General features: G+C 43.1%; 3 protein-coding genes and 1 non-coding gene across 14 annotated transcripts in view; all 4 read right to left on the bottom strand.

Annotated features, from left to right (window-relative positions):
• Nucleotides 1–3,406, bottom strand: part of ADISSP (adipose secreted signaling protein) — a 50,096-nt gene extending 46,690 nt beyond the window's left edge. For 6 of the 8 annotated variants that reach the window (XM_078861555.1, XM_078861557.1, XM_078861559.1 and 3 more), the window contains exon 1: nucleotides 3,126–3,406. The gene's annotated coding sequence lies outside the window, so the exon portion shown is untranslated. The remainder of the gene's footprint in view (nucleotides 1–3,125) is intronic. The other 2 variants (XM_078861561.1, XM_078861562.1) reach the window with 2 other exon arrangements.
• A 4,127-nt stretch (nucleotides 3,407–7,533) lies between these two features.
• ATP5MK (ATP synthase membrane subunit k) lies at nucleotides 7,534–10,766 on the bottom strand. Of its 2 annotated transcripts, none has more exons than XM_078861553.1 (4): nucleotides 10,638–10,766; nucleotides 8,729–8,823; nucleotides 8,523–8,614; nucleotides 7,534–8,134 (listed from the first exon to the last, which is right to left on the bottom strand). In XM_078861553.1, the coding sequence occupies exons 2-3, from the start codon at nucleotides 8,813–8,815 to the stop codon at nucleotides 8,525–8,527; spliced, it is 177 nt and encodes a 58-aa protein (XP_078717679.1). In that variant the 5' UTR covers nucleotides 8,816–8,823; nucleotides 10,638–10,766; the 3' UTR covers nucleotides 7,534–8,134; nucleotides 8,523–8,524. The 2 variants fall into 2 exon arrangements, with proteins under 2 accessions (XP_078717679.1, XP_078717680.1); XM_078861554.1 differs by having other exon boundaries at nucleotides 8,729–8,835; nucleotides 10,639–10,762.
• Nucleotides 10,767–13,642: 2,876 nt separating this feature from the next.
• Nucleotides 13,643–13,746, bottom strand: LOC144935286 (small nucleolar RNA U13). The gene has a single exon (XR_013637285.1). It is a non-coding gene; the product is annotated as a small nucleolar RNA U13 (small nucleolar RNA).
• Nucleotides 13,747–16,062: 2,316 nt separating this feature from the next.
• LOC144935122 (RING finger protein 122-like) overlaps nucleotides 16,063–26,494 on the bottom strand; it is a 66,868-nt gene continuing 56,436 nt past the window's right edge. For all 3 annotated transcript variants that reach the window (XM_078861549.1, XM_078861550.1, XM_078861552.1), the window contains exon 6: nucleotides 16,063–24,836. In XM_078861549.1, the coding sequence (XP_078717675.1) occupies nucleotides 24,722–24,836 (115 nt within the window). In that variant the 3' untranslated portion in view covers nucleotides 16,063–24,721. The remainder of the gene's footprint in view (nucleotides 24,837–26,494) is intronic.

Here is a 26,494-nt window from a genome sequence, read left to right as displayed (position 1 = left end):
GCGCCTTTACCTTTTACATATGCCAGAGCCCACCAATTGTGACTTAATTTGCGTCTCGTTAATTTAACAAGGCTGACTGACACTTGAGAGCATGCAGCTCTGCTTTTGGCGTCCAAAACAACCGTAAGCCTAATTAAATCTAAAACACGATCCTCAAAACACGTAGCAATAAATATTGACCCAGAGTGATGATAGACTGTTAATGGGAATTTGCCAACACAGCAAAACTGTGTTTAACATGTCTTGCTTACACTTGTACGTTTGCACAGTATCTATTCGTAAGTGTGTATCCTGTGCTGTATTGTGTGTAGCAGTGTCTTGCGCAAAATGTTGTTTCACAGTTTTAAATATGAAATGAATGTAAATGCACCGAGACATGGAGTAGATTAAGTAAATGGAAACATCATGTGCGTAAAGTATACGCATATTACATATTTATCATATTCTGTGTTGCCTTGAAGGAAGTTCCACTGTTGTAAGTTACTTCTATGTTGCCACGTATGACCCATCAGTGGCTTGACAACACAGCACGTGTACACGGTACACTCTATACACTTCTGCTGCATGTATGTCACCAGTGTACGTGTCCACATCTTAAAATACATCTTGACGATAATACAGTGAAGCATTTAGGGGGGGCATGACATCATTTGGGGTTAAAATAGACACGACAAAAACTAAAAAAAGCCAATATCGAGAAACAATGTGCGAATAAATGGGCAGCAACATCTGCATTGGTTTCCGTCGTCGATAAAACAACGAGAATGTATCACTACTGCGGTATAACAACCACACACACACAGATAAACTCTTGCACAATTGGTTAGGCATGTTTAACAGCGGTGGTTTAAACTTTGGCACAGGGTCAAGACCAATGCATTCCGAAAACTATAAAGTTCGAACCCGGGTCGTGGTACAAATGTCTGTTTTTATTCTTGAGAATATTCCACTAGATCTTATGTTGAACGCATTTACATCGCGATCATCATCACAAGCCGTGACACCATCTCTCACGGTTTTTATTATGAGTGATTGATGGTTTTTTGCTGTTGTTAAATTGCATGCGCACATGTGAAATATACCAGGCTTTTACACTATGAGACCTCCTTTACCAGTGGCAAAATATAGTAATAGGTTTTTACCCTTTCAACTGGTACAAAAACTGACACATTAATACAAGGCATCATGTTTGCAATAACCACAACACAAGCAGTCAAAATGCAAACAAAAAGAAAACACCAATGGAGACTAGGCTCGAAGAAAAGCTGTCTCGGGTGTGGACTAATCAACTTCAAGGACAGTGCATATCATTATCATCATCAGAGTTGTTTCTTTTTGTTTGCATTTTGACTGCTTGTGTTGTGGTTATATTGCAAACATGATGCCTTGTATAAAGGTGTCAGTTTTTGTACCAGTTGAAAGGGTAAAAACCTATTACTATACCGGGCTTCTTTGCCTTCGTGTGAGCATCTAAAGTATCCGTAGTATGGCCAAGTACTGTACTGTAGTCAGTTAAGGCTGAGTGGACCTAAGTTCCTGCCAGACGGGTTTAAGATGTGGTATATTTGGCAATGATGTGAATGACGGATGGAAATGAATTTCTTACAACACACTCTAAACACTATTGATGGATGTATGTCACCAGTGTACATGCCAGACATTTAAGACAATTCAAATTCAGCCACTCATTTAAGACAATTCAATCAAAACACTCTTAAGAGTATCGACTACCTTTAAAAGGCAAAACATTGCTCTCTCTCCACATTACATTGGCAACTAAAATAATACATCCGTCTCTAAAGACTACGGATAATATCCTTGGTTCTTTCAGCAAGAACATTTCCATGCTGTGGTTTTCACACCTGGTGATGATTGCTTGTGGTGTTGCAATCGAAACGTCGTGAAAATTGTATTGTTTTATATTTTTATTATTTTATTATTTCTCTTCTACGTGACTTTACCGAAAGAACCAAAAACATGAATCCCTGCAGTCACGAAAGCTTTAAATCGAAACTATGGATAATGTCCGTAAGAAAGGGTCGCCTTTGAATAGTAATGGTTAATAATGCTTAGCAATCGGCCCTTCGTAAGTGAATACACGTGCTGCATGAAGGCCTCCTCATGCCGTGTCTGTGATAGGGGGGGGGGGGCTTGCTTGACCATACTTCACCACGCTGGTCAATGTGACGGGTAGGAACTACATGGTGATGATGATGATCACCCACCTATGATGATCACCCCCCCCCCATGGTGATGATGATCACCCCCCCTATGATGATGATCACCCCCCCCCCCCCCATGATGATGATGATCACACACCCCCCCATGGTGATGATGATAACCCCCCCTATGATGATGATCACCCCCCCCCCCCCATGATGATGATGATCACACACCCCCCCATGGTGATGATGATAACCCCCCCTATGATGATGATCACCCCCCCCCCCCATGGTGATGATGATGATCACCCCCCCTATGATGATGATCACCCCCCCCCCCCCTATGATGATGATCACACACCCCCCCATGGTGATGATGATGATCACCCCCCCTATGATGATGATGATCACCCCCCTCCATGGTGATCACCCCCCTATGATGATGATGATCACCCCCCCCCCCCCCCATGATGATGATGATCACCCCCCCTATGATGATGATCACCCCCCCTATGATGATGATGATCACCCCCACCCCATGATGATGATGATCACTCTCGCCGGGTTGACGACGCATTGCGCTAACCTCAGCGCCACACCACCTACTAAAGACACAACTCTGAAACACGTTACAGGACTACATATTAATCCACGAGGACACGACGGATACTCAACTACAGACTTCACACCGAATGCTACTTACAGACCTAAAAGGAGCAACGTTAAATGCTTACGATGCTATGTATATATCCTGTCGCCTAAACGCTGAATAAATTCATTCTTGCGGACAAGCCCACCGATCAATCCTACAGGCGCAACGCTAAATACTAACAACACATTCTTTAACTCAACACACGAATCACACACATACTGTGTGTATATATACTTCGTCGTGGAGTAACAACCAACTGCGCTACACACTAGGAACAGGTACAAGGAATGGTCTTTGTTGCATTCACTCACCACCACTCACCCACCGCCGCCACTTCGCACTCAACTCGTGAACACGCCGCGTGGTGCTGCTGCTGCTTGTTCCCCGACGGCGTGGAAGTAGCCTCAAGTTGCCCTTCGATAAGAGCTTACAGCTACTACTTGCAGCTACTAGCAGCTACTACTTGCAGCCAACACCACCGCCGCCGATGCTCAATGTGATTGTCCAGCCAACACTCAACGCACCCAACGCAAAAAGCCACTCAGGCACTCCCCAACCCCCTTTAGCCGTGGCTCCGTCTCTGCTCCTCCTCCTCCTGCTGCTCCCTCCCGTGGTCTCCTCCCTCCCCCTGCTGCTGTTCCCTCCCCCTGCTGCTGCTTCCTCCTCCCCCTGCTGCTGCTCCTGCCTCCCCCTGCTGCTGCTCCTGCCTCCCCCTGCTGCTGCTCCCTCCTCCCCCTGCTGCTGTTCCCTCCCCCTGCTGCTGCTGCTTCCTCCTCCCCCTGCTGCTGCTCCTGCCTCCCCCTGCTGCTGCTCCTGCCTCCCCCTGCTGCTGCTCCTGCCTCCCCCTGCTGCTGCTCCCTCCTCCCCCTGCTGCTGCTCCTGCCTCCCCCTGCTGCTGCTCCTGCCTCCCCCTGCTGCTGCTCCCTCCCCCTGCTGCTGCTCCTGCCTCCCCCTGCTGCTGCTCCTGCCTCCCCCTGCTGCTGCTCCTGCCTCCCCCTGCTGCTGCTCCTGCCTCCCCCTGCTGCTGCTCCTGCCTCCCCCTGCTGCTGCTCCTGCCTCCCCCGGCTGCTGCTCCTCCCTCCCCCTGCCGCTTCTGCCTCCCCCTGCCGCTGCTCCCTCCCCCTGCTGCTCGCTCCCCCTGCTGCTCCCTCCCCCTGCTGCTCCCTCCCCCTGCTGCTGCTGCTCCTGCCTCCCCCTGCTGCTGCTCCCTGCCCCTGCTGCTCCCTCCCCGTGGTCTCCTCTCAACCCTGGCGACGGCAGCAGCGAGCCAGGGGGTGACTCGGAGCGATTCCTCGACTCTTGCCACCCACCCAGCCACCACCACCAGCCACCCACTATACCACCCACCCACTACCAGCCACCCACCACCACCACCCAGCCACCACTTAGCCACCCACCACCAGCCACCACGCCGCCCCGCCGACACGAGCATGGGCAGGGCGATTCGATTCGTTCCCATCCGCATGGCGCTTGTTTTACATTCTTAATATAAGGGGAGGTTTTGTTGTTTGTGGGTTAGATCGCCTAAATGTAAGTGGCGTTAACCCACCACCACCACCCACCCGACACAGCCAATTTGCACGGGGTTGTCACGTAAACAAAACGTGGCAATTAGTTGACTACTTCAGCACAGCAAACCCACATTTCATTTGAGTACGACGTTTTTCGATGGTGGTTGCAATTGGCTTCATCAGGTGGTTTGTCAGAACACTTGGACATCGTTACAGCTGTACACTGCGGTGCAATCGATGCCTCGTGGAGCTAAATGGGCAGTGGGAATTCAAAGGCAACATTTGCAGAATCGATAATTGGTGACAATCCTCTGCAGATGAGTTGTCCAACAAGGACGAAACGTTCTCGCTGGCTCATTGCTGCCCGTGTCAGTCGGGACACGTTTGATGAAAATGTATTTTCATGCCGACCTGTGGTCAAGGGGACCACAAAGCACTTAAGGAATTGTTGATGGTTATTGTAAAGTGCACAACGGCCACGTGCTCACGCCTCTTCACGTGGTTTGCAACTTCAGAGCCAAGGGTGGCTTCAGAAATCTTTCTCTGCTTGCTAACCTTTCCCCCAGCTTCCAATGCACTTACCAATGCAATGCTAATAATTATGTAAAGTGGCATTTAATCAATTGCCCCGCGAGGAATATTAAGTTGATGCTGACGAGTTAATCTGAACGATCTATATCCGGATCTGAAATGTTTGTTAGCTTTGTTGCTATGAAGAACGGCCATATAGTACTAAACCTTTGATATACACCGTAAAACCGTGTCCTTTTTAGGGCAGCGTTGATGTGCTTTGGTTCAAGTTAATTTATTAGGTATGGCCCTGTGAGCCATTCGGCTCTTGAATCGGGTGCAACCGCAACAAACAAAAAAAATGAACAAGAAAACATCTTAAAGTGAATATGAGACTTTGTGCAAACAGCAAATCCAAGAAAAGACAGCAAAATATTGCAGAAAAAGCACCGTACACCAACACTGTGTGCAAAAATCCCAGTGGGATGCAAGTCAAAAAACAACAACAACCACAAGACAATTTAGATTAAGGCCATCAGTCTTACTCTGTACTACAACAAACAAACATGGCCAAACCAAAAAACTTTTCGAAATCACCAAAATAAAGCCATGAAAGCAATGAAACAGTGGTAATGGGAACCGACGGAATTTTCACAATAAACGACATAAACAACATGTACTACCAAAACCCTGCAGCCATAGCTGGCTGCATGAGTCACTCCACAACAGCAGGAGGCGCATCAGTCGGAGAACAGTATCATAATTTTTCAATGCACCTTTAAGATCAGCACACTAAATCAAAATACAGGTCATACTTTGCAGCGATCATCCGGAGCAAAACATTGTATTGTAAATTGCAGTGGCAGTTAGGGGTGTACAACTCCTCTCGATCAGTTTTGAGTGAAGATCTCATAGGTAGTGATTCAAGTTGAAGTTTATTGGCAATAGCATTCCAGACCCTGGGTGCATCAATAGCAAAGGCCCTTCCTCCAGTATTTGTACAGCAATAGGGAATGTGAAGCTGGTAAATTAGCGAAAAACCCTTCAGCCATAGCTGGCTGCATGAGTCACTCCACAACAGCAGGAGCATCAGTCGGAGTATCATAATTGTCAATGCACCTTTAAGATCAGCACACAGGTCATACTTTGCAGCGATCATCCGGAGCGAAACAACGCAGTGTCAACAAGAAACACGTGTGCTGACATCGTAAGGGAGGGCTCGCTGGATTTGCGACATTGCAAGATCTCGAGGTGACCAAAGCTTTTATCCAGCGGTGGATAGATCTTGGCGGGTTGGTGGGAGCGGTGACCAACTTCAGTGCCGCGTCTGCAGGGATGTGAAGATTTCGTGGGTTTTTGAAGAATGCACGCACGGGGTCGTTTCGTGCCCACGAATTGGTTTGTTGCGTTTGTTTGGTATGCGTAGAGAGAGTCTTGCTGAAGTTTTCGTTCGTGATGATTACGGGATGAATTGAGAAGAGTAAACACGGCGGGGAAAGTTAAAGGGCAATACGTACAGTTCAGAGAAGTAGGTAATCGATTCCCAAATCGAGGTGTGACGCGGAATAGTGAATATCGACTCTAGGGAGGGTCGAGTTGAAGATGCGCCAGTTCGATGGTTATTCATGCTTCAGCGATAAATCGTCGCATTCGCATGCACGATTCGATTACAGAATCGATTACCTGCAGCAGTTTAATACCGTACGCGTGGAAATGTAGTGGCGTAAGACGTGCCGTATAAAACGTCGGCAACGTTTGTCAGTGATACAGGCACGATACGTAAAGTACGAATAACATCGCTGTTGATCGATTAAATCTTTGCAACACGCCCGGCTTGGACCCACTCCATGCGGCACGTTCATGAACGGCCGCCATCTTACGTAGGGAGTCGCCTCCACATTCCGCGTCATCAAAACGCAACGCTTCCGCCGAGACCCCCCCCCCCCCACGTAAGATGGCCACCATGGATTCGGCATGTTCATGGAGCGGACGCCATCTTACGTAGGGGTTGCCTCACGCCATAATCGCGTCATCAAAATGCAACGCGTCCGCAGAGGACCCCCCCCCCCAAACCCTTATGAAAGATGGCCACCACGGGGGGGCGGTCCGTCTCTTTGGTGACCGAGCCAATTATAGGTGGGCAAGGCACGTGGGTACACAACGTTACACTCCAGCGGACCACCACGGGTTGGAACCAATCACAGTACCGTGTCAACCAATACGGTTTACCCCGTATTTTTGCACATGGAAATGCAGTTTCTCAGGTCCATACGGCGTACAGCCGTTTCAATACGGGCAAAACGACAAAAAATGTTTTTCCTCGGTCAAGTCACGTAGGTAAAAATAAAAAAAATAGTTAAAAACTAAATTCACTTTTTTATTTTATTATTTTCACCTACGTGACTTTAGCGAAATAACCAGAGTATGGATCCTTGCAGTCACGAAAACGTCTCATCTATAATTGTTTTTTCTCCCTCGTGATGAGACACTGTAGGATGCACGTTGAGATTTATAAGGGCACGGGTAGACCAATAAGGTTTAAATTAGTCTGTAATAAGGTAGGCACTAACAAGGGGTTGACAGGTATGAATCACGGTGCAAGCAAAAGTTCTAGCAGCCAAGCTCACCTGACACCATTGCGGTTGGACCAACCGGCGTTTATGTTTGCTCATAGAGGAAAAAAAAAACACGTTTCAGGTTCTGCATGGTAGCTTTTATTGTACGGTTACTAGATTGTTAAAGGTGCAGTACAGTATTATTCTATTCGGTGCCACGAGTTTAGAACATCACCAGCCATCGCTAGAGGCGGTGACGTCAATACGGTGCTTGTGCTCGGCTGTGCATCTTGGGGTGGGGGGTCACGTAACGCAACCCAAACCACGCTGGTAGGCCATGGGATAGACCCAGGTGAATTTACAAGCACATCTGTGTGTTAAACCACACTTCGTTTATTCCTCTACCACACCTCCCCTCAATAAGGTTTTTATTAACTTAAGGTGGTAACAATTTCTGCTTTGACCCATTAACTAAAAACCGTCGGGAGGAACCTAGTTCTACTGCAAATTCATGACACGTTTTGGCTGCAATGCAAGAGCATAAGCATCAGGTAAATCCATTGGGCACGCTTACATTTAAAAACATACCAGGAGTAGCAAATTAATGATCAAATGCACAGTTGTTTTAAAACTTCCTTTATTGGGGCATTACACAGCAGGATAAGAAGCTGTTACTTTAGGAACGCAAATGTCTTCACATCCAAGGGTTGAGTTGTTGGATGGTCCCCATCTTCATAAAGTTTCCTGAAAAACAAAGCATGATTTTAGATGGGATGCTGCAATAAAACAGTTTGATACTACAAAACGTGTTTTTCTTGCTGTAGTTGTCCCACCTGATGAGGATTGCTTGGGTTGCGTTGGAAACGTGATTTATACTTCTACCGATGTGACTTTACTGAAAGAACCAAATAGTATGTTTAATAAACTTATTTTTAAATATGGGTCAGGACGTCAACTGTGAAAACATTTTCATAATCCATGTGAACAATTTGTACACGGCCTTCTGGAGTGAATATTAAAGCAATGAATTGTAAATCAATTTCACTAGCCTACTGATGCATGGCCATACAACCCCCCCACCCCAACATGTTTTCAAGAGGCCTTTTAAAAATGCAGATTTACTTAACGTCACCTTTAAGAAGCTTCAATCTGCTTGGGCTTTTTTGACTTCAACTTGAAAAACAGAACGATGCCCGCAATGGTTGCATATGTGGCGAGGACGCACTGTAAAAACAAGTATACCAACCAGCTCAGACACTGCATACTGTAGTAAAAACAAGGATAACATTTTTACACAGAAACAGCCATATACAAAACATGCCACAAACACATACTTACATTGCGTCTGCCGATCAGGGTGTAAGCATTAAAATATTTCTGGATGCCTTTGAACTGGTACTGCACACCCGAGTCGTGACCGGCCATGGCGACACCTGGGGGAGGCCCGAGGAAGAAAAGACGCAGACAAGACCCATGCCAGCGACTTTTAGTACCCAATTACGGCCCTGGTGGAGCGCATTTCAGTAGTACAGCATGCTCCTCTGACCAAACAGACAATTATAGATTTGAAGCTTTCGTGACCGTAGTGATTCAGTTTTTTTTTGGTAAAGTCACGTAGGTAAAAAATAAATGAAAATCAAACTAAATCACGTTTCGGAGGCAACACAAGCGCTTCCCGTCTTCAGGTGGAACCGTTACAGCCAAAGTCACTGTACCAAGTCCTCCAAAACGTCGTGATTTAATGGAGTTGTTTTCATTAAAAAAAAATTTACCTACGTGACTTTACCGAAAAAGAGTACAAAATACATTTTTCATTTCATTCTTGAAGATCGAGCAGAGTCTTAAAATTGTACTTTGGATTCGCATAACTACCAGTCAACTGTGTTTTGTTGGAATTCGTGCATAATTACAATTAAAAATGATCGGCACATTTGGGAGCACCACCTTTGGGGAGTTGTGAAGAGTTGTTCATTTTATTGCAAGATTAATTTCACAAAACCTGCCGTGTTATACGAAAATAGAATGTAAACTCGAAATCACGTAGGTCGAGAAATTCAATTTGGTGCCGTGTAATATCACTGCCCCAGGTTTATATAAAACAGGACAAACGTTTTTAAATTGCCAAAGGATGCTGCTCTTCCATATTGAATACTGTTCTCTTAGCAAGGGAAACCGAGGGGAAAGTGCTCCTCTGCTGAAGGCGCGAGGTGGTACGAATTTCCGTTGACAAGGATTCAGCAGGAAAATATATACAGCAGGTCTGGATGACAGTGGCCAATAACTGCAAAGATCTGCTCATTTCCTAACAAAACATTACTTTAAGGTCACCACAGCCGATTTAATTGTTAAAAAAAATAAGCGCATTGTTAAAATCAGAATGGCTATGGAATTCACTTTAAGTTTAGACTTATGCAACTCAAATTTTGTTAATAATCGAAAAGCCTATGGAATTGTTCACACTTCCACTTCGGACGACTCTTTTCATTCCAATGAGGCTCAAACATCTCCCAAAGCAGCTCTACACCTCCATAATTCTCCAAGGGCTAAAAGACACACAAGTTAAGAATACTGTAGTTCCCGCCTTTCAGTGCCAGCGAACACCATACCAATTTGAACCGTCACTTAAGCACTCGACCACCTATGGCAAAAATCTGATCTCAAAAGTCAAACAGAATCGCATGCCCAGCGTGCACTCCTTTAAGGTTGAACGTCAAAGGCCACTGCGGGGTGGGCATGCGGAAAACCACCATTGCCCAACCTCTACGCTCACATGTCTATGCCATCAGCAGAGCATCGTGAGATTCTAGAATAAATCCCCCGCGACTCGCGGGGAAGAGGTCCTCATTGCCAGCAGCGGATTGAACGCACGGACTGTACACGCGCACTGTATAGCGGCTACGACCCTGTCAGATGAGAGCAGAGCCACCACAAGGCAATTCGACACGAAAAAAATCGTATTTAGAAACGCGTGCAATCGTGACAACTAAAAAAACTACTTAAGAAAACACACGTAGCCGATGTAACAACAAAAAAAACCCGCAACGCTGTTTACATCACCACTAATTAACGACGACCCGGTGACACAAGGCGCAATCCGAGCAAGGCCCGAGCCAGTCCGACGCTGAAGGTTAACACGGGCGCGCTCGCGGAGTCTCTCGTCCTCGCGCCCGCCCGCTTGCAACACACGACTCTGGTTGCGAGCCTCGGAGGGTGACGTTGCTGCCATTGCGAGCTTAGCTCGCCTTACCGTGAGCTGCGAGGACGAAGGTGGCGGTGGTGGTGGTGGTTGTTGTGGAGGCGGCGGCCGATGTCCTTCTGCTGCTGCTGAACCAGGCGACTACGAGGCTGACGTCTCTGGTCAACCCCCGGCGGCGCGGTTTTATTGGCTGCTCGCTGGTCACGTGACGGCAAATCTTGGGCCAATCGCGCGAGCCGGTCGGGTGGCGACGACGGGTGCCCGCGAGGTGGCACACGGGGAACGCGATTTGAAATAAATTACCCAAAAAATTTAACGCGTGATCAAGATTTTTTTTGGAGGGGGTTAAACCGCGTATATATATGAATGTGTCGTTAAATACGCCACCACCCGATAGCCAATGTGTACGGTGTGTCACGTAAACACACGTGTCAATAAGTAAACGCTACATCAGCGCGTGTTGGAGAGTAAACCCACGACATTAACACCGCGACGTGCCGATTTAGATGCACAAGAGGGGCGATGCTTTTACGAATGAAAGTTTTTCTACCAACGTGGTGTAACGATTGGTCTGTCATCGTAATCTATGCATCACTTATGGAATCGTACCTGTGAGAATATCGCACACCTGTGAAACCGCGTTCATGCCGTTGTCTGCCTGTTGAGTTCCTGTGATCACTGTTACATTGCTTTCATGGCTTTATTTTGGTGATTTTCGAAAAGTGTTTTGGTTTGGCCAGGTTGTTTGTTGTAGTACAGAGTTAGACTGATGGCCTTAATCTAAGTTGTCTTGTGGTTGTTGTTGTTTGACTTGCATCCCACTGGGATTTTTGCACACAGTGTTGGTGTACGGTGCTTTTTCTGCAATATTTTGCTGTCTTTTCTTGGATTTTCTGTTTGCACAAAGTCACTTTAAGATGTTTTCTTGTTCATGTTTTTTGTTTGTTGCGGTTGCACCCGATTCAAGAGCCGAATGGCTCACAGGGCCATACCTAATACATGAACTTGAACTTGTTAACTCCCGACTGCTGAGAAAAAAGACTTTAAAACCCACCATGTCCCCTCCATTCCGTCACTCGACCCATGACCCCAGAGCAGCTGTTTCACGTGTCAGTGGTTACTTACCTGTGGTGGCGTTGCTTTCGTGGTTCTGATGTCTTTATGTGGCCCACAATAGTGCATTTTGTGATATACATTTTGGTATTTGTGTGTTATATATTTAAAAAAATTGTGGCTCTTATCCATATAAAATACATTGGCACTACTAGCTAGCTTAGGTGGTACCAATTTATGCTCTGAACCATTGACTTATGAGCCGTAGTCTCCAAATGTCCTGGATTGGTCTCGCCACCAGTTTTCATTATCTTCAGCTTACTTTGCTTTGTCTCTGCATCCACTCTGTAGTTAATGTGTCAATGCTGCAGTTCATCAAATTTTATAATGCATCTAAATCTTCCTTTGTCAATTTTTTGTTACAATATAAAGTAATATATTGTAAAGTTATATATATTGTAACAAAAAACTGACAAAGGAAGATTTAGATGCATTTTAAAATTTGATCAACTGCAGCATTGACCCATTAACTACACCTTATTACAGAGCAATTCAGAGACATTATTGGTCACCCCCGTGCCCTTATAAATCCCAACGTCATCCTACAAGGCACGTTTTGAAACCGCTGTACGCCGTATGGACCTGAAAACAAAAATTGTCTGTACAAGAAAACGGGCAAACCGCATGGGGTGACAGCTATGGATTTGGAATGTTGAAAGCCAACCTTTTTTTTACTATTCAAGTTTTGCTAATAAACTAATAAAAATGTGTATATTTACCCGTGACAAATTGCTTTGATTGCATTATACCTAAACGATCTCACCTAAAAGAAACGAATTATGAATCATATGGGTCATGAAATCCTGCATATAAGTTACATTTTTCCAACTTTCAGCCCTTTAAACAAAACACGTGCAAGCGGAAATAAAATCTCGCTGTGCTGAGACTTCAATGCAACTCGCCACACTTGAAAATCCGGTTTGACCACGGGGCAAATGTGTTACATAAGATTGCAAATGACAAGAGAGTGAACCCTTTGCGGTTGTGAATGATACAGAACATAGTAATTTAGTTTTAAAGTAATGGTTGGGGCGCTTATTGCCGAACAATAATACATCTTATTCACACAGTACTCTATTCCACAATTTAGTTAATGTAACACATCTTAACCCTGAACAATTGCGCTGCAATTGTCATAGAGTGAGTTCGATTCCCGGCCAAAGTGAGTGCTATCTGAAAAGTTCCTGGACCCGACTGCACTAACCCACAGGATCTAGCTGAACTATGGTTAAATAACTATTTGGGGCCGCCTTCGTCAGCCAATGGATTTACAAAAATATAAAAACTGTACAATAAATCCACACAAATTGATAACATGTTCGTTAACCTCCTCTCAGAGGGGATAAGAATAATGAAACTAACCAGGTTAGGTAGATCCTATTCTATGGTTATTTCGGTAAAGTAGATAAAATAATAAAATTAAGTGAATAAAAATATCACGACGTTTCGATCGCAACACAAGCAATCGTCATCAGGTGAAAAAATATAGCGGTAGACCTGCTTCAGCAGCTCTCCCGTTACATGTTTTTAAATTATTTTCTACCTACGTGGCTTTACCGAAAGACCCAAACAAAATGATTTCCTCTACAGTGCATATCATTATCATCATCAGAGTTGTTTCTTTTTGTTTGCATTTTGACTGCTTGTGTTGTGGTTATTGCAAACATGATGCCTTGTATAAAGGTGTCAGTTTTGTACCAGTTGAAAGGGTAAAAACCTGTTACTATAAAATCATTTCCTACGAAAGCTTTAAGTCAAGCGGTCGCTTGTTCATTTTAATTATTTTATTCTTATTATATATTTTTTATATCCACGTGACTTTACCGAAAGAACCATAGAATATGAATTCCTGCAGTCACGAAAGTTTAAAGTCAACATTTAAGTCGATCCTTTAAATACAATTCCACAAAGCTGATAATGGAAACCGAGATCCTTCCGGATTGAGTCAGACGGGTAATGTGCCATTGCGTAACAAGATTGAGGGGAGGCACATCTCACGCAGCTCGCGAGATTAACCCATTCATCATGTTCAATGACCAGGAAGGATCTAATTCAATTGGCGGACACGTCAACTACTTGTATAAAACCTTAATACATATACGCTATTGGCCTCTTCTATATATTTTTTTAAAGAGGAAATAAATCATTGATCTAAACATACGTATTTGTATATACACCTTTACAGAAGTTAATCATGAACTCATTCGTAGAGACAACCGTATCTTCTTATTTGCATATCGCAGATACAATATCGTAACATTTAAACATAGTCTCGCAAAGGTCTATGGGAGCCGGATGTTTATTGTGACAATCTCAGTAACTTCCACTGGAGGGCGCCAGTGCCACATTCTGGAGTAGTAACACTTGGCGTCAACGATTCAAGTGTGGAAAATGTATTAACATAAATTTGTGTAGTTGACTTAATCTACGTAAGTTCAAGTAATCCTGATTTTCACATGCAAGCCAGGGTCTACACGAAATAGACTATTCCCTGCCTAAAAATTACCAATTTCAAAATTGGATTACGTAAGCATTAGAGGCGCTACCAATCACTGCAATGCTATAATATATCATCTCTATTCGTGAATTATATTGTAATGACAATTCATTACATTGTAGGAGACTGGCAGTGTGAATCATACCACCCCTAACTTAGGATAAATGTGCAGTCCTTTGTCAATCCGCTGCAAGCTGCAATCCTCTCCATGCAGTATCGGTCAGAGGATTGTTCGATCTTACTAGGGAGGTCGAAAATTGTTCAGATATCACTCGCCACTGATGTTAGCTGTGGCTGGGGATCCAACTGTGGTGGCCGGGTCCACAGCGCAGTTCTGCATCATGTGCCACTGCTCCGAGAATGCACGTGTACAGGGTGGTCCAAATGTCTTGCGACCCCCATTTAAGATGTATTAAACACTTTCATGTGGAGGGAGCTGGTAGGAACGTTGGGTTGCTCGGTCAATGGCCAGGGTCAACGGCGGCGTGGTGTGTTCTGGAAATATGGCCGACTGTGAGGGCGGGCACAAGCCGGCGTGAGTAGGTTAAACGTTGAGTTTCATAAGGGCACCACGGGGTGACCAGCCCCTCCCCACCCAGCCCCACCCCACCCAGCCCCACCCAGCCCCTCCCCACCCTCCCCTCTCCACCCAGCCCCACTCCTCCCATTTTTGGATGCACGACGGACGGACACAATAATCCCCTGTGGGCTGGTGTAACCAGGAGGTTCCTACGAGTATAAGACAAATTAATATTTCAAAGTTAAAAAACGTTCGGGGTCAATACATTGGGGGTCACAAGACATCTGGACCACCATGTACTTGAATGTGCATGAATCGTGTGCACGTGTTCTACATGGAACACGTGACGCCGACAGCGGAAATTACGTAGCGCGTCACGTGGGATGTTTAACAATTATCGGGCACGTGCAGCGTGATACGAGTAAATTTCTATTTGAATGGGGGGGGTAAATGGGTAAGCGCGGAAAGACGGAGCGTGGTTGGTTGCGACAACTCGGGTTCGTAAACCCTGGCTGCTGCAGGTTTCACATGCATTGAAAACGGCTCATTGCTCCGATACAACACCTGCGCACCTGTGCCACCAGCAACACAATAAGTAAATTATTGTGTAGCGAAAGGTGGCTGCTCTCACACGCCTCCATTGTTGTATTATCAACACAAATGACAATCGTCAATAAGTGCAGCATGAGGCAACAACATCTATAGAAGATTAATGACATTTTGCATTCACTTTCCGAACAGGATGGACGAATTATGAAGCACGCCTCTCATTGCTAAGTTTCCCTGTGTAATGAGCGACTCTGAATGCATAAGTCATGACATCTCCACTGCTGGATGAAGGCTTTACCACAATGTCACCATCTCTCTCGATGCCATGATACTACAATCCATCTTGTTCCTACACACGAGGTCATCTTGTAGCTCCACCGATACCTCCTTTGTCTGGCATTCTGCCTCTTCGTCTTGTCAATTTGCCCTGCCCAAGTCTACTTAGTCTTTTGTTTTTAAACATACTGCAACGATTTACCAAAGTGTCCAGTGAGTGCTTTTCTCGACATATATTGTCAACCTTACCATTTTAAACCATAGCCTGTCAGCAGTATTTTTACTCTCTTGCCAGAGACCAATCTTCAAAGGAAAATCTGCATTCAAATTCGTCCAAGAACATAGCTTTGAATATCGATATGTTGAACTTCTTTCGCACGAAATCTAGCCAACCGTTCTAATCGCAAGTATGTGGTTTAAATAGTTTAAAATCGACAGCACACTAATTAAATCCGTTGGGTGTGCAAATATGTCCAGGTACATCATCAACAAAAGTCGAGACATGAAAGAAAAACAAGCTGTTTATTAATATTTTCATATTTATTTGTATTTATGTCATGTACATTTTAGTCTGTAACAATAATCGATTGCATTTGTATCAAATACCATAATAGGGCTTGTAGTGCCTGGGAAACGTCCTACGCACTACAACGCAGTCTAGTTTGTGGGCACACACACACAGAACGATTAGGTGGGTTATGTACAAATGTATGAACTCCGAGCACTTTGAATAGTCGGCACTAACTCTATAACCGTACAATTGTTTATCCTAGATACAAGCAGATGGGAATGCACGTGTAATAATCATCATTCAAGCTACAGGAAGTGCTAGAATTGTATTTATGACCACACACATGGCAGCAATAATGTTAAAGGTAACACATAAAAAGCAAACTTTGTCTTAAACTTTACGTTGCAACTCTGAAAATGAAATTCCATAACGATTTAAATGAAGAGAGCTTTTTACATAATTTTTATATTTCCCAACACTCCTCTTCAAATGCATCCGATTCTAAATAATTCAATTATCCTGCACCCTTCAAACTCAAAACGGGACGAAGTTTAATCGAGTACATTGCATTGCCGATTTAATTTTCAACCTATAAATATTACAGCCCCTTTGAGAAAATGTTAAGCGTTTCCTTTTAAAAATGTACAATGTGTTTAAAAAAATGCTATTTAAATGGAAAGTGCCAAAAAAACCAAGCATAGCCCTATCGTCATCGAGTCCTGAAAGTAATATTTGAACAGTTAACACGCAGGAGCATTGCTAATGTATGCCTTATGCATGAATAATTGCCTATTTCGCAAGTGTAACCTGGGTTCATAACATGTGGTTAATTTCAACGTTGATTTTCGCAATAGCAACACGCAAAAGAAATGCAGCATCGTATTACATTGAAAGTACGTTACAGAAAAGCTGGAAATGAAACGAGATCTGATGGTGTCATTCAACTATGCGCATTCATGTCAAGAAAACGCCATAATACACATAGCATAGTCGACAACACACTACCAACAGAAACAATGTGGACTAGCAGTGGTATGACATTAACATTTGAGTTGTCGGAGTAGGTGGTAGAAGTGACACAACCACCTTAAAGAACGCAGCCTCTCTCTGAAAAGGTAACCAATGCACCGAAAACCCAACATCTCAAGCAAAAGCAGGATTAAGCAAGACTTTCCAGTTGTCCTAGATGGTAAAGGAAGCTGACACTAACCAACTCTGCCCCATACGTGTGCCAACTAGCCTGAGCAATACTGCAGCCGAAAACGTCCACACGCATGTCTGCAGTAGAGCATAGTACAAGGGGTGAAAACAGACGACACTATCACACTACAAGGTTAACATACCCCATGAAAGAGTTTCTCGAAGCAAAATGTCACCGGCTGGAGGCTGGCATCTCGCATCAGAGTACACGTTCTCATATATCGGTATATTGCTACGTTTAACTATATATATCGGCCTAAAATATGTTCACGCAGCTGTAAAGGCAACGGCAATACGGATAGGTTTGGAACATGAACAAAATAATGTACAAGGTACTGCACCAGTTCTTCAGTTTTTCCAAATTTGAGGTTAAACGCCCTCTGTTGGAAAGTTACATTATAGTAGGTGCTGCATTACATCTCTTCGAGGTGAATTTTGGCCACATCCTTGAATTCACGCTGAAGTCAATACACATTTGAATGTTTTTTCATTCACAACAATGCTAAATAAATTTTGTTTAGGGTTGTCTGTATTTGCTTAAATTAAGATGAGTTACTTAATAGTATTTTCACACAAAAAAGTAAATGTAACATTGAATTTGCCGTTTTAAAAATATGTTTAAACATGGATTATCTCAACAAATACGCGTTATCTTGTTCAAGTGGGTTCGTTTCTTAGAATGTGTTTTTTTAACTTTTGACGAACATCTTTAGACCAATTCAAAGCTTTCGTGACTGCAGGGATTCATCTTTTTGGTTCTTTCGGTAAAGTCACGTAGAAGGGAAGTAATACAATAATAAAAATAAAACATAATAAAATAATTCTCACGACGTTTCGGCTGCTTGCGTTGTGGCCGAAACGTCGTGAGAATTATTTTATTGTTTTATTTTTATTAGTTTATTATTATTTTATTACTTCCCTTCTACGTGACTTTACCGAAAGAACCAAGAAGATCTTTAGAACACCAACACAATCAACCAATGGTAGTGTCCCGAGTTGATTCCCACTCTGGCTAACATTATCAGTGTCGAGCGCTATCTGAATCGGTACCGGGATTCCCCCTTCACGAACCTGCACCGAGCGAAATAGTGAAGTATGGCCAAACAAATCCCAAAAATAACATGGCGTGGGGCGTCCTCCATGCAGCAGTGGGATTAACAAAATTATGAAAAATACTATCACTGAGGAAAATAAAGAACGCCTGTGCAGCTTCTCTTGATTGTCAAGCTAGGTGTGTGGCAAATGTAGTTGTAAATACAGTGGTTGTTGTTTACAATTGTGTTTTCAGACCACCCTAATTTTATAAAGGATATTTGTGTAAAATTTGGGTGCAATCTTGACTTAAAGCTTTCGTGACTGCAGGAATTCATATGTTTTAGGTCTTTCGGTAAAGTCGCGTAGATAGGTTCAAAGAAAAGAACAGAAAACTACGACGTTTCGATCGCAACACAAGCGGTCATCAGTAAAAGGGGGTTAGCTTCTAAAGGCAAACTGTTTATAAAGGTTTAAAACGGGCGTAGCCCAAATGTCAGCAGCATTGGCGGGACAGCAAATGTTAATGATGGGCAGCGACCACGATTGGCGGTGGGTTTCCACCAATTAAAGGGCTGCCAGGTAACAATTAGCATGTTAATGGCAGATCGGTGAGCGGCCTCCACGGCGAACGAGCTGAGGTGGCTATGCTAATGTGAGAGATTAGCATGTGTTGGTGGCTGTGTTGGTGTGAGAAATTTCACCTGTTAATGTAAAATCGGAGAGCCGAAAATAACAACTACGTTAACAGGTTACATTTCTCACGCTTAATATTGGCACCTTCGCGCGCCGTACCTCGATGTGGCGTGGCTCTGCGATCCCTCATTAACATGCTAATTTCTCACATTAGCATAGCCACCTCAGCGTGCTTGCCGTGGAGGCCACTCACCGATCTTACTTTAACATGCTAATTGTTACCTGGCAGCCCTTTAATTGGTGCCCATCACTTACATTAACATTAGCTGCCCCACCCATGCTGCTGACATTTATAAACAGTTTGCCTTTAGGAGCTAAGCCCCTTTTCCTGATGACGACTGCTTGTGTTGCGATGGAAACGTCGTATTTTTTTGTTATTGTTTGTTATTTTATTTGATCCTATCTACGTGACTTTACCGAAAGACCCAAGAATATGAATTCCTGCAGTCACGAAAGCTTTAAGTCAATCGAAACGTCTTAGTTTTTTGTTATTTTCTTTGAACCTATCTACGTGACTTTACCGAAAGGCCCAAAGAATATGGGGGTGCAATATTGTTTCATTAATGTCTGTGAATCACCGGTCACTCGTATTTTTGAGGATATTTTTTTTTCCTTTGAATCTTTATTTTGCACATTTCAAAAACAAAATTAATACAATCTAAAGCACAAACCCAAAAAAACAATTGGCCATCATTCTGGTATGAATGCAATAACTTAAAATACAACTTAAGATGTAGGTTTTCGCAGCCAATATTAAGATCGTAATTATTTTCTCGGTTAAGCCACATCATCATGACAAAATGTGTCATGAAACTCTCCACCATCTCACTTCCTGGTTTCTCATTATTGACACCTGGGAAAGTTTCCCTGATGTTTGGTGCAATTTCCAAACAAAATGGCGTGCCTATCACCACATTTCGTTATGAAAATTGCTCTACACCTTGCCGGTGAGTTGAAACAATTGGTGCAAATATTTGGTCGGATCATTACGTGGCCGGACCCAAAAATTAATTATTAATGTTCAAACGCACAAGCAGCAGCAGCAGCAGCTAGATTTTAATTCACTACATATTTTGTGAGTTAAATTAATGCTGCATCAAACAATAGCAGTTATAAGAACAGCACCTCATTAGTTGACATTAACACGGTGTTCTTGAACAAAAAAATAGTGCATTTCGACAAAAGCTGTGTAATACGTGTAATTAGCATGATTAAATAAACTCTCAACTTTCTAACACCAACACAAATTCACTAAATAAAATTAAAACTACAAAAAAGAAAATTAATTTCACCAATGGTATATAATCTGTATAAGTGTTATTGTTTAAGGGGAAAATCATATCACTTAAATAAATCATTGGCATTTTATTAAATAATATTCAAAGCACAAATAAAAAAAAACCCTTGCAGAAAAACTAAAAACTAATGGTTCCAACCTTGTGCATATGTTGTACAGCACGGCTATTTTTATTTCCTTTAATTGCAATTCACCTTTGACACTTTGAATAAAATGAGACCAGCATTTGTTCTCTTTAAAGCTACCCGTGGCTGCGAGATCATTCATATCTGCAAACGTCACTGAATTGATTTATTCAATTGAAGCAAACAGCCATTTCTGTACCATTTTAATCTCCATCCCCATGTGCCACCCGGTCTCATTTGGCAGACCGCAGCCAGCAGCAGCTGAGTCCCCAGTCAACCGTAATTCAGTGCGAGGTCGCTCCTTCTCTTTTGCTGCCCTCATGGTCTGGAACTCTCTTTTCTCCAAGTCATCCATGCTGTCCACTCTCTGCCTCTGTTCACATGAATACTCAATACCTTCATTTTATAACTCCACCTATGACCGTCCGTCTCTTACACTCTATAACATAAATATGCCCACTGTTCTGTACAGTGTCATGAGATGTGGTTGCATGTAGACGTTATATAAAGCCAGATTGAGTTGTAATGAATCACAATGTAGGCCATGCTCTTTGTATAAGCCACCTCACGTAACCAATGTGCTCAGACAGAATAGAGGACAACCCAAGGTAGGGCAATTTATCAGAAGTGGATAAGGAATGAATGCTCATTAATGGTCAAAAGAGTCAGTATTAGCAGGCAATCATATAATGGTGTTTAGCCTCTCAACGTGAACCTGCCTTTATTTACAAAACTTTGCGCTTTTGTTCTGGTAGGTCCTAAATGGTGTTAAATAAGTGCATGGTTACTATTTAATAACTCAATTTAAGTGGTTGAAACACTGTGGGATTGTCCTTTCCTTACAGCCAACACCGATAAAATAAAAATATTACCCTTTGTAAGTGCATTGCATTAATGTAATGGGGAAATAATACATATACAACGTACAAAAAAGTACTTATATTTAATTACAAAAAAGAAGTGCTTTTTGGAGATAACCACTACTACTACACGCATTTGTCATCATAATGTAAATGTACGTGTTATTTGAATCACCTGAAAATATGATTATCAAATACATTGTTATTATTATCAAGCAATTATGTGTTTTGTACGCGAGATTAACCAATTTCAAACAGCTGAACTAGACACGCAACTGCAAGACTGGCTCTGGCAGCTCCCTTTAAATCAAAGAACTGAGACAGGGTAAAGTGTCAACTCTTGATCAATTTGGATCCCGAGTACATTGCTTTCATGTCCAGTAGAAAGTGTGCAGTTTGTGGGCTGAGTCAGACAGCAATTTCTTTCCATGGCAACCCATCATGGCCAAACGAATTCTGCTTTACAAAGCTGGGCCCTGACTCACTCCATGTTTGCTAATATCAGTGGCAAGTGAAATCTGCACTGGTTCTCGGGCCAGCTCTTCACCAATCCACTCTGACAAAGCGTGGCAAAGGACGGTCAAACAAGCTCCTTGACTGACGCAGTGTAGGGGATGTCTTTGTCCAGCAGTGAATTGACAACAGTCTGCAAATTTATTTTGTAATCCTCCGAAACACAGCATGATGAGTTGGTATACAATAATTTTAAACAAATAAGTCTTCCTAACCATCGCACTCCAGCTTGCAGAGAGGGAAAGCGATGAAGCTGGAGCAGGTGAGCTCATGGGGCCTCATTTCCATTTGCTTGCTTAAACAACACTCCTGGAAAGCCAATGAGTCAATCGGGCAATAGTTCTAGATTTGAAGCTTTCGTGACTGCAATGATTCATATTCTTAGGTTTTTTTGGTAAAGTCACGTAGGTAAAACATTTTACTTTCATTAATTACTTTCATTAATTTTAATGTTTTACCTACGTGACTTTACCGAAAAAAACCTAAGAATATGAATCGGGCAATAGATTAAAACATATACATATGTTGTATCATTAATGTTAGGAGATATAGAAAGGAGATTTGATTCAACATGCTTTTACTCCTTTCACATCGACCATGAGAATCCAGGCCATTATTCAGCAGGGTTGGGCCCGGTTTTCATTGGTCATGGAAACAAAGTACATAGGCCCACCACAACAATTCTAGTCACACCACCATGAAGTCCCAAATCCAAACAGTTGACCAGAGGTGAAGTATGGCAAATTAATAAAAGTAAAATATCGCTTAAACTGCTAACCACTTGCAATCCTTCCATGAGCCACTAGTTGTCCATAGGCCACAATCCATATGAAGATTGCACCACTGCCATCAGTGGCATCGTCAAAAATACACGCACAAAATAAGAAAAAGCCTCATATCATTATGCAGGCAGCCATGTTTAAATGGCGTGACTCAAGAATTCGGCTAAATGCAATAAGACGAACCTAAAGAAACGAGGGTGCCTTTCGTATGATTCCGCTTGCGTTTTTCGTGCAATGGTGAACATATCCTAAATTTCTGGATGCTGTGAAAGACACTGCCTTGTTTATATAGTATTGTTACACAAGTGCCAAACACAAGAAACTACAACAATGACCTTTCAGCATTTTAACCAACAGACGGCTGTCCATTGTGATGTATTTACTCGGCTTGCCTAGTGGTAAACATCAGCCCAATATTTTGAATGAGCGATTTGCTCTATATAAATGTATATGTGGGTTAGGCATGGATGTTAAATAAACAAACAAAAATTATAAGAAAAGTGCTTTTAAAAATATCTTAATACTAATTATTAACATGCATTTTAGTGTTAATATTTTATACAAAATACAAAAAAAACTATGTACAGTTTAAAAAGATTGTTTACAGTTCGGTTATTATCTGGGACAAAATACAAGCTGGAAACTTACCAGCCAATACGTCAGCTATGGGGTAACAATGGTTGAATTCATTTAAGTCGGCCCATTACGGCAAGCGAGCCACCAATCACACATAAGTGGTAAGTAACTTCAACAACATAGGCACTACCTCGCCAACTAGTTTAACCGCTCTTCAAAGTTATAAGAGAGAATACACTTCAACATGGGATACATTTTTGGAAATTAACTAGTATGAATATAATGAACAAGTCTCCCTCCTCACAGTGAGCTTCAATGAAGGTAACATTGGCATTTTACCGGGTTAGCATTGTAATAAGGTATATTTGTGGCAGAATTATGTATTCCCTGCTCTTCGTCTTGCACTTCAACAAGTACAATAATTTCCACACCACCCATAGGTTTCCCTCCAAATACTCATCATGTGCAATTGGCCAAACATCCAAATGCAGCATCTGCCTGGTACAGAGTTTTGAGACTCGGTGAGGCTTTCTTGGATAATAATGATGATAATAATTATTTAAACTTTTAATGTGTCGCACAGAATCCATTCACTCTGGAAGAGAAAGAATCAGAGGTGCACGAGGAACCACAGGCAAGTGGGGTGGGCAGCCAGGCGGTAAGCCGGAGCCAACACATGTCTCAGCTCTGTGGTCCTCGACATATTACCAAGTTTTCAGCTAATTAATGAGTGTTTTCAAGTGGGAGGCGCTTGGAGAAAACCCTCAGAAAATGTATCATCATTATTATTATAGATACACACCATAACAGAGCTGGATTAAGGTTTCCTGGGGTCCTAGACTCAAGACGATGAGGGCTCCAGCTGCGCCGGGCAAAGGTGGTGCTGTAAGTGGCGTTATGCTTCCTGAAGGGTCTGTATCCCAGTGGCAGACCAAATATTTTGGCTGTAATAGTCGTTCATGAAAGATAGCGGGGCGTTCTGTTGCATGTGCATGAACTATAACACTGCTTGGCAGTTAAGCAGTGTACGCATTTGCATCACTGCTAACATGACAACATCGCTGGCTTCCATATTGCGGTAGAATTTAAATTAAGGAGATTAGTAAGCTCGCAAAAAAGGCCAAAAGCAGGTGGCATTGTTCTTACAATTCCATCAAATTCACAATAAAATGTGCATCAACTAAATCCCTGCAGTTTACACAGAACCATAGTGGACCCGTTGGGAAAATAATAATAGGGACCTTGGTCTCGGACCACGTGGCCTGCACCTTAATCCAGCACTGAATACATCACCATAGGAAACCATGAGCCAATTATTCAGTGACTAACACATGCCATGCTCTCTCGCTTCGTCACTGCCCCCCTCATCTCCAGGCCCTCAGGGGCACAGGCAGGACTGGATTAAAGCGCAGGCCGTAAAGGCTCGAGCTCAGTTTTCCCCGGTTTAAAGGGGGCCCCCACTGAAAGTAAATGGGTCCCCTCAGGCCCACGCCCCCACCCCTGATTTCGGCCAGGTCCCTGGCCTCACGAGCGATGTGCCCGTTGCCCCAGACGACGTTGACGCGGCACGGGATGTAGGGCGGCGACACTAGATGAGCTCCTCGGCCTGCGCCAGGCTCACGGGTGTCTGCTCCACGTGCTGGGCCACCGGCTTGTTGCACATGGGGCAGGCGTTCCTGATCTCCAGCCACTTTACCAGACACCTGCGGGAACGCGTCAAACAGCCAGCGGCATTATTTCAGACCAGTGTCGGCAATAGGGTTGCCACCTGCAGAGGTACAAAATGCAGGGAGAAAACACGAGAAGAAGAATATTTCACAACACCGGATGGGGGAAGACATAAATGTAACTGCGTTGTCTTTAATGGACTAGTATTATGTCAATGACAAAAACTTGGAAAGAGATTTCAGAGGGCAGCAACTACCTCAAAAAAAAGATGATCCTGGGAAAGCTGAGACAGGTGACTACCCTGACACAGCAATGGGTTTTGAAGTTCTTCTACGAGGTAAGCTGTGCCATCATCATTTGGGCTGTTATTGTTCACGTGTCAGCTGTTGTGAACGAGGGCAGCAGTAGCAAGTTTCACGGGTTTCAAATAAGTGGTAAAGATGTATTTAGATTTTTTTTCAAAAAGGTTTTTTTCTAGTCAAGATATGCATCAAAAAAGATAATAAGCCAATATATCCAAATTATTAAATCTATAAATTTCAATGTTTTTTTATTACCTTAGCACATTAAGTTGTTTTTTTATAAATAGATTTAGTTATAAACATCAAAACTATGTTTACTAACAAACTTCTTAATGAGACCATGATAATTATCTCCCAACTGATAGGAAGCTTGCACGGCACGTCAATTAAAACTGCTGCGCTACTGCACAGCAGTGGTTTGATATCTCACATTGCCCTGGTACTCGCGAACAAAATATGTTCATGATTAAACATCTCGGTCATGCTTGACTGCTTCACCAGTGCAGACAAATACTGCATTACACGGAAGCAGGCAGACGCAATGTTTTCCAAACTGAAACTGTGCAGGAAAGGAACATTCATCTCTTTAAGTTCTCAAACCCAATTATCTTGCCGATAATTATCACTCAAGAAATTATAAAGATGGTGAGGGGTGTTAATTGCAAATAGGACAAAAGGACGGTTTGCTTCTTGACTTAAAATTTTCGTGACTGCAGGAATTCATATTCTTGGGTCTTCCGGTAAAGTCACGTAGATAGGATCAAAGAAAATAACCAAAAACTACGACGTTTCGATCGCAACACAAGCGTTCGTCATCAGGAAGAAAAAAGAGGGGGAATGAAAAAAGAGGGGATGACGAACGCTTGTGTTGCAATCGAAACGTCGTAGTTTTTTGTTAATTTCTTTGAGCCTATCTACGTGACTTTACCGAAAGACCCAAGAATATGGGCGTTTGCTTGTTGTTGGTAAAAAAAAGAAAATTCACTCCATTATGAATATGCATTTTTTGCCAAAGGAAATCCATAAAAAAATTCATTTAGAGCACTTGTGTATATATAACTTGTAAGGTGTTAAATCTTCTGATGGTAAGTCCTCTTAACAATGAGATGTAACCATGGCCCAAGATGAAAAACAATAAAACTAAAATTCAGCGTGCTATTACACCATGGCAGCATCCCAACACTGTGCCAAGGCTTCATTTCCACCTGGTCTGTCCAAATTCGGCAACCCAGAAGATGTACTCACCTGCCACCCCAAATCCAGCATACCCCTCGCTCTGGCTGTGGACACTAGTCACGTGACATCTACTCCAGCATACCGGGAGATATTCAGTGAGAGACATTAATCCCAGGGCCGTGCAGAACCAGCTCATAGCACGTGTAGATTAGCCA

This window comes from Lampetra fluviatilis, chromosome 12 (assembly GCF_964198595.1).
Source record: "Lampetra fluviatilis chromosome 12, kcLamFluv1.1, whole genome shotgun sequence".
Lineage (NCBI taxonomy): Eukaryota > Metazoa > Chordata > Hyperoartia > Petromyzontiformes > Petromyzontidae > Lampetra > Lampetra fluviatilis.
This window is presented reverse-complemented; position numbering and strand designations above follow the sequence as displayed.

Coding starts and splice junctions, on each gene's coding strand:
- ATP5MK (XM_078861553.1), bottom strand. CDS start 8,815: ATGGCCGGTCACGACTCGGGTGTGCAGTACCAGTTCAAAGGCATCCAG. Junction 8,615..8,728: donor CCCTGATCGGCAGACGCAAT/GTAAGTATGTGT, acceptor TTGTTTTTACAG/TGCGTCCTCGCCACATATGC.